The sequence below is a fragment of the Electrophorus electricus genome, chromosome 15 (genome assembly GCF_013358815.1).
Source record: "Electrophorus electricus isolate fEleEle1 chromosome 15, fEleEle1.pri, whole genome shotgun sequence".
NCBI lineage: Eukaryota > Metazoa > Chordata > Actinopteri > Gymnotiformes > Gymnotidae > Electrophorus > Electrophorus electricus.
The window spans coordinates 13,243,803-13,262,995 of record NC_049549.1 but is presented as its reverse complement, the minus strand read 5'-3'; the positions used below and the strand labels follow the sequence as shown (position 1 = coordinate 13,262,995).

The 19,193-nt window shown below is 42.7% G+C and overlaps 1 protein-coding gene across 2 annotated transcripts; it reads right to left on the bottom strand.

Moving 5' to 3' along the window:
- Positions 1-2,652: 2,652 nt before the first annotated feature.
- Positions 2,653-15,823, bottom strand: wsb1 (WD repeat and SOCS box containing 1). Of its 2 annotated transcripts, none has more exons than XM_027021478.2 (9): positions 15,424-15,823; positions 14,281-14,449; positions 12,281-12,555; positions 10,515-10,646; positions 9,724-9,824; positions 6,625-6,797; positions 6,409-6,522; positions 5,630-5,737; positions 2,653-4,762 (listed from the first exon to the last, which is right to left on the bottom strand). In XM_027021478.2, the coding sequence occupies exons 1-9, from the start codon at positions 15,461-15,463 to the stop codon at positions 4,600-4,602; spliced, it is 1,275 nt and encodes a 424-aa protein (XP_026877279.2). In that variant the 5' UTR covers positions 15,464-15,823; the 3' UTR covers positions 2,653-4,599. The 2 variants fall into 2 exon arrangements, with proteins under 2 accessions (XP_026877279.2, XP_026877280.2); XM_027021479.2 differs by having other exon boundaries at positions 12,281-12,552.
- Positions 15,824-19,193: the final 3,370 nt, after the last annotated feature.

The window sequence follows — 19,193 nt, the reverse complement described above, 5'->3', positions numbered from 1 at the left end:
GTCCTCAATTATGACATCAGTAACTAGGATGAGCTCACTCACAGTTAGTTTAATTCTTTGTTTTATTCTTATTTGCTTAAATGCAAAAACATAATCAAACATTATTTCTACTCAAATGTTAAGGCGCTGACCAAGTTGATAAATAAATAAATAAATAAATGGTGTTCATATGCCTTTGTTGAAGGGCACATGGCTGTTGTCGGAACACATAACGAAACTGACAGCTGGTTGGTTATTGTATCTGTTGTGTGCAAAAGTGGCACCACCTGCTGGAAATGAAAGAACAAGAGGAGAAATCCAATCCATGATTACACGTAGTATGTTTCCAAATTATCCTATGGATTTAATGTCGAGAAAGCTGCAGACTGTGAATCTAATCAGTGTCCTTTTGCAACTGATGGTATACATACAGAACCTGAGGTATGCAGATGTAACATCAGCATAGGAAATAACTCTGTAGTCCTTAGTAGGATGACAGGAAGTATGAACAATTGTAGGAAAGACCAAGACTTTTCCCTCCATTTCTTTTCTTATCCGTATGAAAGAATGCAGGGTGTAAATACAATTTGGACACAACTGCATTTTGAAATAATTCCTTTTACTTATTATGGCTCTGTTTATTAGTAGTAATTTAACTTCGGTAAAATATCGACTCAATTTTATATAGAATATATATATATATATATATATATATATATATATATATATATATATATATATAGAGAGAGAGAGAGAGAGAGAGAGAGAGAGAGAGAGAGAGAGAGAGATATTAAAAATTGTACGGTTAGTAAAGATTCCATGTGAGTAACTGCAGTGTACTGTAATAAAAAACATTCTACTATATATTCAAGATATTCAAGTTTTTTTATATAAATATATTTTTATTTAGTTTTGGATGTAAATATAATTTTTTTAATTTTTTTCTTTCTTTTCAGGCTTACAGTTCGGCCAGCTCCTAGCTTCTCGCTGTGTTGTAACTTAATCACATCCGGTTTGCTGACTCAGATGTTCTGGAATGTTTTGCTGTGGAGTATGGCCTCCTTTTACATCATTTGCATTTTACATATTGTTGCCAATTACCTCTCAACTGATCAGAGGCCACCCAAAGAACAACTTGAATACTTTATCTAATTTTAAAGATATTACACCTTTACAAAAGGTTAATTCATTTAATTTTATTAATTTATTAATGGTAGACTTTACTGCGCTGAGGAAATGTACAATTCTGGGGGAAAGTGAGAGCAAATGTGAAAATTATTTTACTGATACTACAATAATCTAAAGTTACCGTTTTAGATTTGTGGATTTGTAATATCTGTAATTTATTCTTCTCACTTGTCTTATGATAAGGTGATCTCAGATACCTTCCCTCTGAAGGAATTAAGGTTCTTAGCATGTATGCCAAAATGTCATATAAACACTACATTATGGATTTTTAGCCTTTTTTGCTTTTTGTTTATATATCTGGACTGAACAAAAGTATCTTGGAAAAGCCATGCAAAGCAGCCCAAACCCCACAGCAAAAACGTGGATGGCTAAATTATATGTGACCTGAAGGTCCTGAAATAGTGGAAGTGCTACACCTGGGGCTTAGTGTGATATTGGACATGTTTAATCACTCTTGCACCATACCAGAGCCACGTTGCCTTCCATGTTTACCTATAGATAAGCACTGTCCTATGATGGTTCATGTTTAAATGAATGAATGTATTAATTAGAAACCACAGTGGCCAGTGCCAATATACTACTGAATGAGGCACAGAGACTACAGGGCGAAGCAAAAGCAAACGTCTCTTCCACTTACACCCCATCCAAGCCAGCTATGTTTAAGGAGGTGCACCTTGCTCTAATAGGGATCTGGGTCAACAGCATAACTTCAAATGATTTTCAATTACCTTTTCCTTTCAAAAACATCATAAACTGTAACTGTAAAAGTACTGGAGAAAACAAATGAAACAGCTATCACTTTTAAGGATGTACTTTAAATCTATTTTTCTAAAGAGATCTTCACAGACGTATTAGCAAGAATATTTAAAAGAGTTTGCCAGTGTTCTCTAATCACTGGTAATGATTAACACCATTTTAGGCTTCAGCGAGGTGGTACATGGAAAGAATTAGCCATCTTTGAGGACTTAAAGATGCAGGCTTCATTGGCTGTGTATTTTAACCACACCAAGACTCAAAAAAAATATATAAAAAAAATAAATTAAAAAACCCCCCACACATCTCACCCCTGCATCCTGTGCAGGTTAATACTTAACGTGGCAGCATTAACAGCTCAGGTCAAATATAAACGCAACGAGACATCATGTTTTGAACCCAATATGAAAACGCATCTAGAGTGGCTCCAGAAAACCAGTGCTGAACGTCTTTTTTCTTGGGGTGAAGTGTGGTGCTTTATCGGTATGTAAAGCATTGACAACTGTAGTTTTCCAACAGCTGTAGTTTCTGCTGGAGATCATCTCTCAGACTCTCCACCATGTGTGCTGATGGAATGCAAAATTGCTGGGAGCCTACATGAAAACCACCAAAGCTGCCTGTGTACAGAACCAGAGCACGGCCCCAGTATGGAGAGGTCACCACATACACACACCACATCACTTCTATCTCTATCTCTTTGATAACGTGACTTCTACTATACCAGACACAAAGGACCTTTTGAAATATGCCTTTATTTTCAACTTATTTCAAATGCAAAAACGTACAAAACAGAAAAAGTACATTCTTCCGACTACTTCAGTTGCTACTAATGTGTTCAATATTAGGTAATACATGTTTTATTTGAAAAGAGGAATAAGGATGAAAGGGAACCTTGTACGTTGGACCAATGACCTCTACCTCATGCTAGAGCAGCTGAGTGCAAGCCATCTGACAGAGCACTCCAGAGTTGCTGTGCATTTCTTCAAGATACAGAGAAGAAAACAACTTGCTTTAAAACAGAAGGCCTATTATTTAGCATTCTTTTACAAGCAGAAAACAACCATACATAAGCAGATATTTTCAAGTTTTAGCCAGAAGTAGATGAGGAAGAGACAAGAGGGAGAAAAAAAAAAACCAAACAGAAAAACAATACTGAGTGGCAACCGTACAATAAGAGTCCAAGGGAATCTTTGGGAACAGCTTCTACGGTTACAACAAATGCAATTTATTGCCAAGATTGTTTGACTGCACATAGACAGAAAAACAGACAAACCCATGCTATAAAATGCAACCATTCACCAGGTATCGAACTCCTGCATCCATACTCATATCACCAGAGCTTCAGCAAGCACAGATTCCACCCCCCCCCCCCCCCCATCCAGAACCGTACAGCTGATGTTCCCACAGCACAGCAAAGAAGCAGCAAGCCTCTTGTTGACTTGTTACTAGGGAGGTAAATGAGACATCATCATCATCTCCTCCACCCACATCTTTTATACTGACTTTCTGTTCTTTAAATAGAAGCTGAGCAAATGAAATGGTCAGGGTGTCAAGCAAGCCCATAAAACAATAACCAAAAAAAAAACCCCTAACAAAACACTGAAAATGGACAGTTGGCAATCTTTATGGAAGCCTCGAGCCACCTGGAGGAGAAGGAACATTAGCATTTCTGCTAGTTAACAAGTTCCCACCACCATACAATCAGCTCTGGACCCAGTCACAGTCTATTTTGAACAGAGACATGTCATTCGGTTCACAGTATGAGAATTCACACACGCAAGCATCATAAGTCTTAGACTCAGCAGAGGAGAAAAACACAACCATGGAAAAGCAGATTGAGACATTTATAAACGTACACATTTACAAATTTCTGTACAGGTACAAATATACATTTTAAGGAGGAAAATCCCAGGAGTTTACTACTTTTATCCTTGGGTTTGTAGAGATGAGGAGGCTGTTGTTACTGAGGCAGCGTTTGGGTGTGGATGTCAAGCATACAGCACTGGGGATTTTATCAGCTAAAGAGGCACGAAAGGGGAGGCACTACCCGCATCCACTGAATGTTCACTCACACACACAAAATTTCCTTCACGCTCACCCAATGAAACCATTGCACTTGGGAAGAGCACCCTCTAACCACTCCTCCCATTACAGCCAGCTCTCTCTGGAGCACTGAAGAAAAGCGCAACTTCAGCCCAGCTAGAATTTATTCACACCACCAGCCACAAAGATGAGACTCTTTCTATTCTGAAGACGTTGCATCGCACGATTGTATACACGAGGCTATGTTTGGAAAAGGAGGGAAAGAAAAAAAGAAAAAAAAAACCTCATAAGGCTATATAAAGGCCACCACTTGTTATGGGTGAGTGCAGAGATCGCTTTAAAATTAAGGGGGGAAAAAAAAAAAAAGGGGGGGGGGGACCAAACAAAAAACTAAAAATAAAGAGACAAGAGGCAAATCTGCAAGCAGTACAAGTGCAATGCATCACTTAAATACAAAACAGTAACCTCGTGAGGTACAGCATGAGGTCTGAGAACAGAAATACAATCAAGGGGTTTTTCCTCAGTCTTTTTGGGTTTTTTGTTTTTTTTTCCCCTTCCTCTTTTTTTTTTTTTATGTTTTCTTAGAAAGGACTTCTCACTGGTCGAAGTGTGTGCAGCGGCGTGTGTGACCGTAGGCTAGAGGCTCCTGTAGGCCAGGTAGTCCTGCATGCAGCATGGGATGGGGAGCGTGTAGACTTGCTGTGTGGTTAGTACCCGCCGCAGGCCCATGCGACACAGGTGCTGCAGGCTGGCGACGGAGCGTGGGCATGCCCAGAAATGCACACTGCCGTCACGTGAACTGAGAGAAGGGGAGACAGCATTCATTACAAGCCGGAAGTCTTACATATTAACATCTGGAGTCTTGCATATGTCCAGCTGGATTCCTGGATATTAAGCCCAGACCACGCTGGAGTATGCTGCGCAGCCAAGGGCGAATTACAACCGGGAATTCTTCTTAGATTAATCTGAGACGTAGAAACTGGCCCTTTGGTGTTGTGGATTGTAATACAGATTTCACCATTGACAGTGACTGAAACGAACCCTTCCATCATCAGCTCTGCCCCAGTGAACAGATGCTGCTTTTGAAGACTAAAAAAAATAAAAAAAATACACCATTACAAAGTCAATTCCACTGAGCAGGAGTTCTTCATGTGTGAATTCGTACTGAACTTTGAACAGCAGAGCAGTAATGCAAATCGCGTTAGGGAGCATCCTCACTCTGCTGCTTCTGGGAAAAAAAAAAAAAAAAAGCCTGCAGCACACCCCAGGCAGCCTGCACAAACACGCTGCCAGGACAGGGGTCTAGTGTGCTGCGCACAACCTGCACGGCCTGCTTAGACACGACAGTTATTGTTCCTCCACCATGCAGGTCTTGCTGCAACCCAAGCATTTAACTAGATTTATCCAAGACTCACCGTATAATGAGGCTAAATCAGTTTTATTTTGTACATGCATACTAGTTTGTTTAATTAATAACTACATGTAAACTGCCAGTAAGAGGTATCTATTACTAGCATATCAAAAGATATATGAAGTCTATTTGTTCTACAAATGTACACAGAGATAAAGACATGTCTAATCTGATAACGTTAAGGCAAACACTTCATTAAAAAAAACAAAACAAAAAAAACCACAAAACCAAACCACACACAAACAACTCACTCACCCAGCAGCTAAAATGCTCCCATCTGTGGAGAAGGCACAGCAGAGGCCATTAGTGAGGGCACCGATGGCCTGGGGACTCTTCTCGTCTATCCTCCAGAATCGCACCAACCTGGCCAGAGGGCCCAACAGACCATGAGGAGAACAGGAGAAAAGTTTCTTCAACTACTACAGCAACTTGGTCATGACTATCTGTTGCTCGGGGCTCGTCAGAAAGCTGAAGGGAAGGCAGTGAGTCGGGAACGCCACACTGCCCTGGCTGTAGGGATAGTTCCAATCTGAACAACAGGAATGTCTAAGGCAAACCACATGTAGAGGGTGTTCCATTTCCTCATTATTGGTCCTGCTGTGTATAGAAGATTTCTACACATCATTTCCATGCTGTTTATTTAAGCTTCACGTCAGTGTCGCCACTCCAAGCTGTTTGCTGTGCATCTCTCTACGTGTTCTGGCGGACATTTTAGATAGAAAACACTCCGATTCCCTCAGCCAAAGCAGAGCCACACCCTCTCCTTCGACACACCCCCACTCCACCCCTCAACAGCCAGCCAATCAGAAGGGGAGGTGGAGCAGGACTGGTCAGAATCTGGACTCCTCTTACTGATTAATGACGGTCATGTGAGAAGCGCGTGATCTCTCCCAGGCAGCCAGGCCTGACTAGAAAAGACAACCCAGCACAACCCTTTCCTCCCTGTGTGCTCACCTAATGCTTAACACCACCACCATCGATGCAGCCCTTGTGAGACTGACGTTTTGACCGTCAGCAAGGGCATGTCCTCTTACCTGTCATCAGTGATGCTGGCAATATGTCGGCCATCATGACAAAACGCCACGGAGCGGACCCAGCGGTCATTCGCCCCTCCTGCAAATATGGGAGAGGGAGGAGGGAAGAGATGCCTGTGTAGGGAAGATAGGGAGGCATCATAAGCAACCGAAGGAGGGAGGAGCTGGGGAATTAAAAGGGAAAGACTAAAGTTGATGCCAGGGCAAAAATTGTACCCCATCTCCAGCAGGATAGTGCCAGTGTGCGGGTCCCATACTATGACCCGGGTGTCGTAGGAGGCCGTGGCCAGCAGGGCTCCGTCTGGCGAGAACTCGCACGACACCACATCGTTGTGGTGGCCTTCCAGCTTGCGAATGAGTGTGTACTTGTCCATATTCCACAGTAAGACCTGTAAAGAGGTAAGGGACGCTAGTTATAGACCAGCGCCTGAGGCCCTGCCAGTAACAATATTTGCACAATACAGCCAAAACCAGGTTATGGGCAATAGTAGATGCAATTAACATCAAATTACATTGGGATCACTATGCTCAGTGTCATTTTTTTTTAATCATTAGGCAATACAGCCATCAAGGAAAGAACTTAGCACATGCCATTCAAACAAGTAAGGCACCTTTAAAAAGTCACTGGACAATAAATCACTCTTTACACTTCTAACGGCTAGAAATGTATGTAATGAACAAACTATTTCTAGAATTTCAGGGTTTCTAGGTCTTTAGAATTAAATTAAATACAAATAATACAAAAATATTCCAAAAGTAGGTTTATAAATTTCAATTAAAATGCCTTAAACAAAAATGTAAGGATCACTACAGCATGTGGTGAAAAATTAAAACTTTAAAAAGAAAAAAAAGGGTGTATATATATATACAAACAAATATTAACTTAAGGTAACATATTGTTACTCCACTGGTATCCCCTTTCAGAGTTTTAGTTCACTTGAGATTACAATAGGCTCGCACCACGCCGGCGGAGGCCTACATGGAGAGACAGATACTGCAAGAGAAGAGAACATTTGATTGCCAAAAGGTTGACGCCTTTGGCAAACACAAAGATACACAGCAACATAACAACTGCACACTCTTTATAGTCAAAACCTGCCATGTGCTTTTATACAGCTCATTTTGCTCCAGTGCAATGCACCATTGGGCAGAAACGTATGATGAAAATTTAGTGCATCTTCCAGACTAATGACTTAAATTTTTGTAAAGGAAAAGAACCCTTTATCATTCTCAGCTTCATAATGGAAATTTTATGTTCTCTTTTTGTTCCAGGTTGAATTCTACAGGGTACTGCACTTGAGCAAAACGATACAGTTGCATTACAAGGACTAGTTTTCCCATCTACGGCTGAGCACTGAGTTAGTGTGGGTGGTAAGGCTACGGCGACAGTGCATAAAGAGACATATGGATTTCCGCTCCCTCTTACGCAGCAACTTGAGATGAAAGGGCTTCAGTGTCCGAGATCCTGGCCTGCGTTTGGACAGGACCTGCCAGTCTGAGGCTGGAACAGCCCACGGGCGGCACTTTCACAGTGGGGCCTGTTGGCAGCAAAGGTGTCACTGGCACTAGGCACAGTAAGAAGGCTCTAGCACTTCTGCATCTGCTGTTCACACGGCACGACGAAGCTGAGGATGACGGCTCTGAGTCAACAGAGGAAAATGCCTTTGTGAAAAGTGACTCTGGGCCGCTCGTGCGTCAGCCTTTGTCTTATTCAAAACAAAATTGTCCACCTCTTTACAGGAAGGAGAGAAAGCAGCAGCCAGTCCCGTGCTGAGCTAGGACTGCCCCTTGGCCATTTCTGAGGCAACTTGGAAGGCATCTTGCATCATGTTTCACCGGAGCCAATACTGTTCCCTTTGGTGTCTTCGCCAGGCCAAACAAAGGCAGACTATATCCAACCGCAGACAGTCTACCCAGGCACAAAGAGCCCTTTCATACCCCGCAGATACCAACAATGCCCTGCACCTGCTGCTAACTCTGATGAGCTTCCTCAGAGAGAGGAGAGAGAGAGGAGAGAGAGAGGAGAGAGAGAGAGGAGAGAGAGAGAGAGAGAGAGAGAGAGAGGAGACTCCAACTACAAACCACCACGGCCCACGAATCCATGGATGCCGTGAGCTTGGCCACTACAGAGTTGCTTAGTGAAGGTCTGAGCGCTACTTCCTGACTCCTACACATACAGCAAGACATATGAGAACCTGCTCAAACTGACAGGGAGAAATTAAGAAGGCAGGACAGATGTGTAGGAGGAGGGAATGCTCATGAAATTACAAATGGAAGAATAAACGTGTGGGATGAAGTGGGAGGGTTCTTTTCCATACAAGCCTCCTGCACTTAGATACATCGAAGAACACACTTTAGGAGTATATGGACTGCGACAGCAGAGGTAGACAGACATGGAGCGGCACCTACGTACAGGAAGCCCCCCCGCACGAAGGAGCACGGAGGCCCCCCGCGGTGGGCGGAGGGGGCGGGGCATGGGCACGGGCACATGAGCGTCCAGCAGGGGGCGCGATGGCAGCCGTGCCCCCGCGTACTCCGCGCCGGCGGCTCTATGCCAGCACGGCCCTTCCGCTCAACATCACTCACAGGCAGAGTTCTGCCTCCACCTGGGACAGGGAAAGCAAGACACTTATGGACACACACACAACCGAACAGTACAATGATGGCAGTCCCACTGCTTGTGGGAGGGAGATAGCTGCCACTCAAAGGCCAGAAACTTGGTGTGGCCAGTAACACCCCCACCCCAGCCCCATCTAGTCATGTGATTTTTAATGGCTCCTCTTTAAGGCTAAGAAATCCCATAAGGGCTCAGCAGGGTAGTCCTGCTAATACACTTGTGTCAAAAGTTGTTAGACTGTGTAAGCCAGCGTGCCAGTTAGATAAGGGTAAACGAATGGCACCTTTTATTCATTTATTTCATTGCATATACTCATTTTAGAACTAGCATGTGACTAGCACACAACGTAGCTTTCTAGAAATGAAGAGAATAATCTCTGCAGGCCAGCCCATGGATCATGATTTTTTTGATGCTTGTGAAGCAGCAGGGAAGGCATGTCTGCATTTTCTATACTCCACATGCACAGTCACAACTATTAGAACAAACAAAAACAAATTTAAAAAGGCAACTGCAACAACAAACTCCACCAAGACTAAAACTAAAGGCAGGGCTGCAAGAGCGGGTCATGACACCGAGCATTTTGTGTGGATAAAGATTCACTTAGCGGTTCCATTTGATTGGTCATTGATGAGCTAGTTGCAGGACACACAAGCAAAAGGTGCAGTCAGAGTGGAGGGTCGGGGGGAGCGAGGACGTACCGCTTTACCAGCGCCCACCGAGCACAGCACGGACGAGTCGGGCGAGAACGTGCTGCAGTACACCCAGTTCTGATGTCCACGCAACACTTTCATCATGTTACCTAAGAGAGGCAAACATTGAATGCATCAGCAGCTTGGCATCAGGAAGCTGGCATGTGAATCATGTAGAGAAAAAAAGAAAGTGCAAAACGAGACACACATGTTTGAGAAACCCAAGCTATTGGCCATCAGTCCTTGTAATAACAATAATAAAAAAAATTCCGACTTCTAAAATGGCATTTTCGCACACTGCAGATGCAGAGAAGATATTGGTTTACCTCAAACCTCAATGAGGATTTGGAGACACGGTTTAAACCACTTAACCAGGAAACATTCATAAGGGAAAAAGTGGGGCTTGGGTCAACTGTTATGAACTGGAGTTATTTAGTGAGCTCTTCCCTGGTAACACCACCCTTCCAAACAGTAGCACCACAGGCACTGCTGAACTACAGCAGTTCTGTATGTGACCTGGTTCTTATGCATTGCGGTGAGGGTAAAGACAGAGAGAAGGGTGCAAGAGACATTCCACTGCATGTTATAACAGACCACTGTACAGAGAGGGCTTCCACTACTCCGCAGTAGTCACCCTAATCAGTCTGCAACTCAGAAACAGCAGATCCTGTCCATAAATTTAGTCAGCAGCCTCTGTGAACACCAAATTCGGAAGGAACTTTCCAAGGTCTCCCAGGAATGCAATGTAACAAAAATAATTTTGGAATAAGCTGTCGTCGCGTACCCCCTCCCCCTCTCACCATCGTCCTTGAGGTCCCACACACGCAGTGTCTTGTCTCTGGAGGCAGACACCAGCACCAGGCTGCCGTCTGGTGCAAACGTCAGGTCTCGAACTATGTCCGTGTGGTCCATCAGGTTTAGCAGGAGCTTACCTACACAAGGGGGTGAACTGACTATTAGAAGGGAAGGGGATACACAGAACACACATTCACAAAAAGACAAAAAGGTAACCACTGCCAGGTTGCTCGTTCCAGTACTGTTTACTGAACAAAGTCCATGTCAATCAATTCCAGCTACGTCAAAGAAAGCATTAAAATCAACATTTTCAGAACACAGTTGGAAGAACGCCTGTATTTGATTTTCTGAGCCAGAAAAAGACCCCCCCCCCAAAAGGATACTTTTCCCCCCCACCCCTTAAGGATCACAATTGGTTTTTAAAATGCCTCAAGTAATAAGAAGCATCACAGTATTACAGAGAGGCCCACCTCAGTGATCCGCTGCGAGCAGTCATTACCTAGAGCCCAGGTCTGTTAACAGGGCTCAGACCTCTCAACATATGGAACTGAATAACCTTAAGGGATATGGAAACAAAGGCTACAATCGGCCTAGCTAATTCCTGTCAAAGCCCTCCAATTTGATGTCGACTTAAGTAACCAAAGGCTAGATATTAATTTACTCCCACTAAGTTTGTGGCAAATGCCACCGTCAGCTATGAGGAACTACGTGCTCTCAGATTTCAGAGATGGAGAGGAGTGTGTGTGTGTGTGTGTGTATATATATATATATATATATATATATATATATATATATAAAAATTTAAATAAAATATAATATATGTGAGGGCCCCTGAGCTATATGCAGAGGATCTTGAAGGAACTGCGACTCCGTTAAAAATGATAGGGTGCTGGGCAGTATTAGTTACAGCAGACACAACTCAGACAGTGCCAGCCATTAGCAGAGCAGGACAGGACCTGCCCTTTAAACGCCTTCAAACTACTCCTTCTGTAAACATACAAAACTGGTCATGCAGTGAACTGGTTTATTGCGTTTCCCGCCCCCTTTGACAAGCTTGGAGCAATTAATGAAAGGAATCCATCAAAACACACGCCCAGGATGCCCGGAGGCATTTATGAGCTACCAACGAGTAAAAGGTTCAAGGGCTTCTGACTGGGAAAGGCAGACCAAAAGCATGCCAGCTCCTTGAGGACAGCTCCCTTTCAGAAAGGCACTTAGTGTATCAGTTTCTGCCACCTTCAGCACAATCTGGTCATGCTGAAGGTTGGTGCTTCGATTCGCCAGAACGCTGTGTGCAACAGAGTGCAAAAGCGGGCTAAAGGGCAATACAGCTTACAGCAAAAGGCAATACGGACACGACATGTTAAAAGCGCTGTCAGGACATTACATAAGCCGAGCCCTAACTTTCCATGAAAAACAGGAACAACACATGCAAGAGTAAGGGTGGATAAAGTGGGCGGGATCATAAACTGTTAAAACACAAAGAGGGCTGTACTTTATTTATATATATATATATATATATAAAAAAGCACAAACACTTGCACTGAAAGGAAGCACACTTGAAATTATACTTAAAAAGCTCTTCTGTTATATCTGAGTTCAAACCAGCTGATGGTGGATAAGCTCATGTCTGCTGAAGTCTGGAATGTGAAATGACTGACAACAGTCTCACCACACCTACTAAATTAGGTGATGCCGATCTCCATCAGAAAAATACCAATGTTTTTGCACCAGAACAGAGCTAGGGGTTAGTCCGGGGAGAGGCCCTCACCCGTGTATGCATCCCAGATCTTGATGCGGCCGTTGTTGAGGCCGGTGGCGAGCAGTAGCTGGTCTTGCCCGAACTTGAAGCGGTGCCACTCAATGTTCACGCAGCGGCTTTGCTTCTCAGGCACAGACGAGCCAAACGCCAGCCCCCATACCACGTCACCACAGTCGATGGTGTGCTCCCGAGGCTCGCCGGGCACCAGGGAGCCTTCGCTGCCCTGCCGAGACAGACTCCTGGGTCTGGCGCTGTTCAGGCGCTCATCCTTCCTCACAGAGCTGCTGGAGGAGGAGGCAAACAGGGTGGAGAGTCAGAGAAAGGGGAACTGATTTTAGTGGCTGGTAAAACAAGCATTTCTGGAATAAAAAAAATAGGTCACAGGCGTTGTGTGTAATATGTAATAGATAACATATATTTTATATAATTTTTTAATGTCCATCATCTTATTAAGACTTGGTATTTGTTGAATTTGTATAATAACAACAAATATGTACACTAGCCCACATTTGTTGTGTCTGAATTGACATCCAAGTTTTTACATGTTTAATTGTCCAGTGAACACAAATTGTGTGCTCAGTGCACATTACTTTGCTATGTATGTGCTGTTTTCCTTGTACAGAGCTGCCATTTTTGCTCTTTTGATGGAGCAGTAGGCAAAGCAGTCCACTAGATCTACAGCAGCGTGCCTCACTAACAGATGTGTGCCGCTGCTGTTAAATAACCTTATTCAGTGGTTTTGCACAGAAAATGTATACAATCTTTTCCAAATGTGTTAACGATGCATCTGTGATGACAAGGAGCTCCTGTTCAAGATTACTGAAACGTCACAAGGAGCTAGTCAGAGAGAAGGGTGTGGCTGCACTAACCCAGCTGCTGATGTGTTCCTAGCAGCAAGCTAGAAGCTTCCTGAAATCTTCTGCCATTGAAATGAGTCACTTGCAACATTATTTTCAAAAGTGTAGCCAGTAAGTAACCTTTTCAATGTGGGGTCAAGCGGAACACGAATATAGCTGGGACATTGCTATAAGGTCTAGAAAGCATCCTGTTCCAAAGAAGAGAAACATTATGATCTTTATACCATAGGGACAAACACCATGTTGATGTCACTGGAGGTCTGTCTTGTTCCATATAAAACTGGTCCTGATAACCGAAGTAAATGATATTCAGCAGATATAAAAACCATACAAATAGATAAATTCCTACCAACATGACCTTGTGTGTACTAAATTGAGATCATACACATTGTATTAACACAAGCTTTTTTAACACAACCTTTTACAGCTTCTATTGCATGCTTTTATTGAATTCAGCCACCAGAGTTCTGCTTTATGCTGACATTAGACTACTTGATATGCATAATTGTTTGTTAAAGATTTACCACAGTTCATCTCACTTGATAGCTTTGACCCTGTTGTTAAACTGCAAACTAACACGCCCACATTGGCCAAAACAGCCTGAAGATGATGAATGGCTAGTGAACTGCTTTCTGTAGCTAACGTGCAGCAAGTGTGACTACTAAAAAAACAACAACTTCTGGGAATCAATACGCAATTTCTCTAAAGTTTAATTATAAATTCTCTCCATACTTCCAATCCACTGCAATTATAACAGAGTTTATGTTGAAACCTGCCAACTGAAACATGACCTAGTGCTCTTTAACCTCCAGGATCAAGCCACAAGACAGTGATCAAACTATTGAAGAGTTCACATTCACAAAAGGACATTGTGTATACTGTCAGGCTGACAAATGTGAATTTTCACTTTGAATCCACACAGTAAAGGGATATGCGGAGTGGTGACCTGGTCAAGGACAACTGAAAATGGGCACCACTTTCCAACGGTGTCCACAGAAGGCAGGACAATGACCTACTCACACTTATGCCACACTCCTTCTTTCTCACAGTTAAAAATGTCTGGCTAGGGTTTAATGCTGAAACCTTCAAATAAGACATGTGATCACAGTTTGAAAGAAAACAAAAAGAAATTGGATTGTTTCAAGTACTCACAAGTTTGTCATGCATTTTGACCATGGCACAAGTCTCACAATGCGATGCCCTTGAGACCAAGCAAAATAGGAACCATCAGGTGCAAAAGCCACAGTCCACGTCTCCCTTCCAGACTTCTGGTCAAAGGGAGCCACAGGCGCCAAGAGTTCTCCAATGACCTTAGCTTTAGCTGGGAGGAGGAGACAGAGATCAGCAGTCAATAAAATGCGTAATACAGGTGCTTATCAAAGACGATCAGTTAGCCCCTTGCAAATCAGACTTATATAAACTTGATCCTAGATTAGCATTTCTATATATTGACACATGATAAAATAACAACCCTGTTTTCTTCTCTCTTTGGCACAACTTTCCAAACATATTTACCCGTGTATTTTTTTTTTTGTGAAAACAAGTAAAGGGTGTATTTACACAAAACAAAAAACAAGAAAAGAAGGATAAACTGACAATTACAGGGACCATTTTTTAAACAACTTGGCTACAATTGAAATAAAGATAAATGTTTTAAATCACTCCGCAGGCCTTATTTTCCCTTCCCACCCAAAACAACCATCAGACCTTGCCACATTATAAGTTTCACAACATTTAAACTTTTCCAAGGTTTTGAAACTTTTAACATCCCCTTCCCCCAGGTTTAAACCTTCTTGACGTAGTTATACTTAATATAAAGTTAAGTCTGGAGCTTACGTTAAATTTGGCAAAATATCCATAAACTGAAAGAGAAATGAAAAACAACCCAACAGATAACAGTTAATCATTACCCTGGTTGACAGTGTTTGGTAAAGAGTTGTGACTCATCCGGCTGCAGTCCCACCCATGGGCTAGATACAATCGGAAATAATGCTTACGGGGGATGGAAACGGGGGCAAGTGGTCGAAGTTTAATCGTGGACACCCGCTTGAGTACTCTAAGGATTTAAATTGTTAGCCAGTGTAGGGTATGTTAATATTCGTAAGGGATTCTGAGGACTTAAGTAAAAAAACCAAACAAAATGACAACAACAAAAACGTCCAAGAACATCACTATATGAAATGACAAAGGGAGGAGAGGGACTAGTACAGCTTGCTAGCAAGCCAGTCAGCAAATCCCTTCCCCCATAAAAGGCAAAGTAGTAAGTTAAAACATACAAATAAACAAAACACTCACCTATTTCATTTTCGTTGACAAAATCTGGGAAGCTTGCCATCTAAATAGAAACGAGACCCTTTAAACTACGCCTCAAGTTAACGAAATAAAACACTTGCACGAATATCCTGGCACTGCTGAAAATCTCGTTCTTCCGCGCGACGTCTGGAATGCGCGAGAACGCACGTAGGCGCGAGCTGGCTAGTGTAGCTAGCTAACTATTCCAGAAAACGTCTAGTGAACGACTAACGCTTACGCAAAATCAACAGCTATCTTCGCTATGATAAATAATACAGCGACTAAGTTTTTTTCCCGAACAGTTAAAACGGAATGACGCGAAATAACACAAACTAAACGACAAAAATTAGCAAAAATGTAGCTATGTTTCCTACACCCTAACATCCACACCAGTATTGTAATGGCTGCTTGGTGGCGGAGAATTCATACTCAAGCAGGGCGTGGTTTGCTCCTTCTACGTCATCACGGTTGCCTAGGCGATAGAGTTGCGCCGCCCTCTGATTCGTGCGTTATTGAGCCTGATTTAGTAGGCAGTTCGGGAATTGAAGGAACGCACGCATTATGCATCCATTGAAAAAAAAAAAAAAGATAATAAGTGAGTGGATTATTTTTCAGCGAATAAAAGGAAATCGCAAAATTTTGAAGGTGTTCAATATTTGAAGTTAAAAAAGAGGGGTGTGTGGTCAAATCTGACTTGTTGTCAGCATGTTATCAACGCTGAGTGAGGCATTCATCTGGCCTAAAAGCAGCACCATCTCCACTGCGATTCTGTTTAAATCATACTATGGGTTTGGTCTTTTAATGTTGCACAACCCGCAGTGTAAACTGCGTTAACATCGCTGTTGTACAGTGCGCAGTTTGTAAGTTACAAAGTAGTTCGTGAGTTTCTCTCTCTCTCTCTCTCTCTCTCTCTCTCTCTCTCTCTCTCTCTCTCTCTCTCTCTCTCTCTCTCTGTGTGTGTGTGTGTTTCCAGTTTCCAGAGAAACAGGACGTTTCGGACAGAGGCCTTTCAACAGCTGTGCAAGCGAAGAACTTCTGAATTTGTAGGAGTAACCAGTTTATATTAGAAAAAGTAGACGTTTAAGTCATAATATTAATTCCATGGATGTTTCTCAAAAGATGTTTCCAACGAATCCAGCAAAGTATATTCCAAATCTGGGTGGAACATGGAGAAGGAAAAAATGAACAGTTGGAGCTCTTCAAATGTGCATATAGCAATACCAAAAAGTAACACTAAGGGTACAGGACAAGTATGTTGTCAAAAATATTTCTCAGTGAAACCAACAAAAAAACTTGAAAGTCCCATTTTAATACTCATACTAACTCCTCTTATTTGTGAATAGTACTAGTAGTGAAAGGTGAAGCAGTTCACAGTTAACACAGGTTCTGAAGAGAGTCTTAAGAGAATATCTGTGGGAGGATTCTTCTCAGGTCTTTCATCAAATGCTTAAAGGTCCATCTTCATTAGGAATGACCTTGTATAAACCTTTAATGTCCACTGAAAAAGCAGGGGGTAGGCAAATAGCATTTATTCTTTCAGGCATTCAAGGATTTGTAGAAAGTTTGGAGTCTTAAACATGTAGGTAAGGATTCAACACACGGTTGAAAATGTCATCCAGAAACTGGGATATTATTTCAGTTGGGCAGGAACAAGCCGATACAATAGGATGTTCATGATTATTTTCCTTGTTTAAGATGAGTCAGTAAGGGTACTAACATGGGACTATCCTATCCTAACCTCACAGAACATAGCTCATCCCCACAGATAACCTTTTTGGCTGTTTTAGTGAAGTTTGGAAATTCTTGTTTATATCTGTTCCATCTACTATCTATAGACCTGTACACTCTCATTCCTATTTGCAATACAATTCTTCACATTCCAAGGCCTGCAAAGACTCCATCCCTTGCTCACAGCTGTTAATACTTAAGTGCATTTGCAGTGAGAATGAAGTGTGTATGCAGTATGGGAGTGTGTGAATATTTTCAGTATTGTGGGTTCCATAAGGAAGTCATAGATGATGCCTTTGCTCATGTTCTACGTGTTCAGAGAGTGGATGCACTGACCTATACACAATCTAATGTTAACACAACAAGAATTCCTTTGCTGCTGACTTATCATCCTTCAAATAAAACAGTGGCTAATATTATATTCAAACACTTCAGAATCCTCCAGGACGATGCAGAGACCACATGCCTGTTTAAGGATCCTCCACTAATCTTCTACAGAAGAGACAAAAATATCAAAGACATGCTTGTCATTAAAGAGATAAATAATCATTCAGATAACCATGGTACTGTAGCCTGCAACCACTGAACATATGCTACATGTACATTTATTATACAGCCAGTAAAATATGTAGCATGAAAGGACTGATTGTTATCACCCTTTCCCCCTCATGCATCACTACTAGAGTTGTCTACTGTACTACTTGCAAGATATGTAATCAGCTTTACACTGGAGAAACCAAAAGGAGACTTGCTGATTGTTTTTGTTGAACACCTTCAGACCATAGAAATGAATGATTTTACGTTTCCAGTGGCAAGGTGTGACGAGACGTGACGAGGAAGTGGGATGCCAAGGCAAGTCTCCGTGAAAAAATTTATTTATTAACAACAAAAACAAAACACGAACAAAAACACAATACACTAAACCAAACTGATGTAACAGTAAGACTGGAAACTCCTGAATTGAGCACAATGTGTGGAACGCACAGGGTTAAACACTGATGAAAAACAACAGTAAAACAGGGATTTAAATACACATAAAAACAATGAACATAACTAAGGACAGGTGTGACACATGATCAACTAACAAGGTATGGCTGTGGTGATTTTGACACACACACAAACACAGGGAGGAGTCTAGGATGAGGGGGCCATGCCATGACAGAACTCCCCCCCAGGTCCTCCCCCCAGACCAACACCAAATGGCAAGGTCAGAGGACTGAGCGACCTGACATGGGCTAGTGCGGACAGGACTGAGGGGAGGACAACAGGGACCATGACAATAACACGGACCGGGACAGGCACAATGGGACTGGCACAGTAAGTGTGACAGGAAAGGAGACAGTGACAGAAATAAGAATATGAGAAGGGTAGGTGGAGGATCAGTGACTGGTCGGAAGGGGATGCTGGCTGGCCTTCCTGGCACTGGCTAGGATGAGGTCCTATGGGTCACTTCGGAGGACGGGCTCCACTACAAAGGCAGGAGCTGGAGGAGTTCTCTTCCTCTTCTTTCCCTTTTCTTTTGCTTTTTGGAAGGGAGGGGAGAGTCGAGTCCATCCCTCTTTGGCTATTGAGGGAGGTGCTAGCGGAAGGTTTTGGGTCACTATGAGGAACGTTTGACCGGGTTTCACCTGCCTCCTCCTCCTGTATGAGCCTATCCAAGTTTGTACTGATGCCGGTCAGCCTTGCATCCCCCAAAACTGGTAGTGTCCTTCCCGAGGTATGCGTCCAGCATATCGGCAAACGCATGAGCCACACATCTCTTGTCCTCGCGCACATGCTCGGTTTCCTCAGGCAGCAGTGCCCGCTAGCAGACCTTGCAATGAAAAGAAGACACGTGGCATCCCTCGGCAGTAGGTGTTTCTGTGACGGGACATGATAAAGAAGTGGAATGCCAAAGCAAGCCGCCGTGAAAAACTTCTCAGTGAAAAAACAAGGCATTTTAATGCTACTATTAATATGCTTGCATTGCCAGTTGTCGCTACAGCAGCAGTGAAGTAAGGAAACTGACAGAAAAATAAACGTATCTACACTATTGAAATTTTAGA

Bases quoted from the DNA above. Each gene is read 5' to 3' on its own strand.
- wsb1 (XM_027021478.2), bottom strand. From the start codon at position 15,463: ATGGCAAGCTTCCCAGATTTTGTCAACGAAAATGAAATAG. The intron at 9,825-10,514 runs GTGAGAGGGGGA...TGCCTCTCTTAG, and splicing joins GTGGGACCTCAAGGACGATG to GTAACATGATGAAAGTGTTG. The intron at 6,798-9,723 runs GTACGTCCTCGC...ACCTCTTTACAG, and splicing joins CGGTGGGCGCTGGTAAAGCG to GTCTTACTGTGGAATATGGA.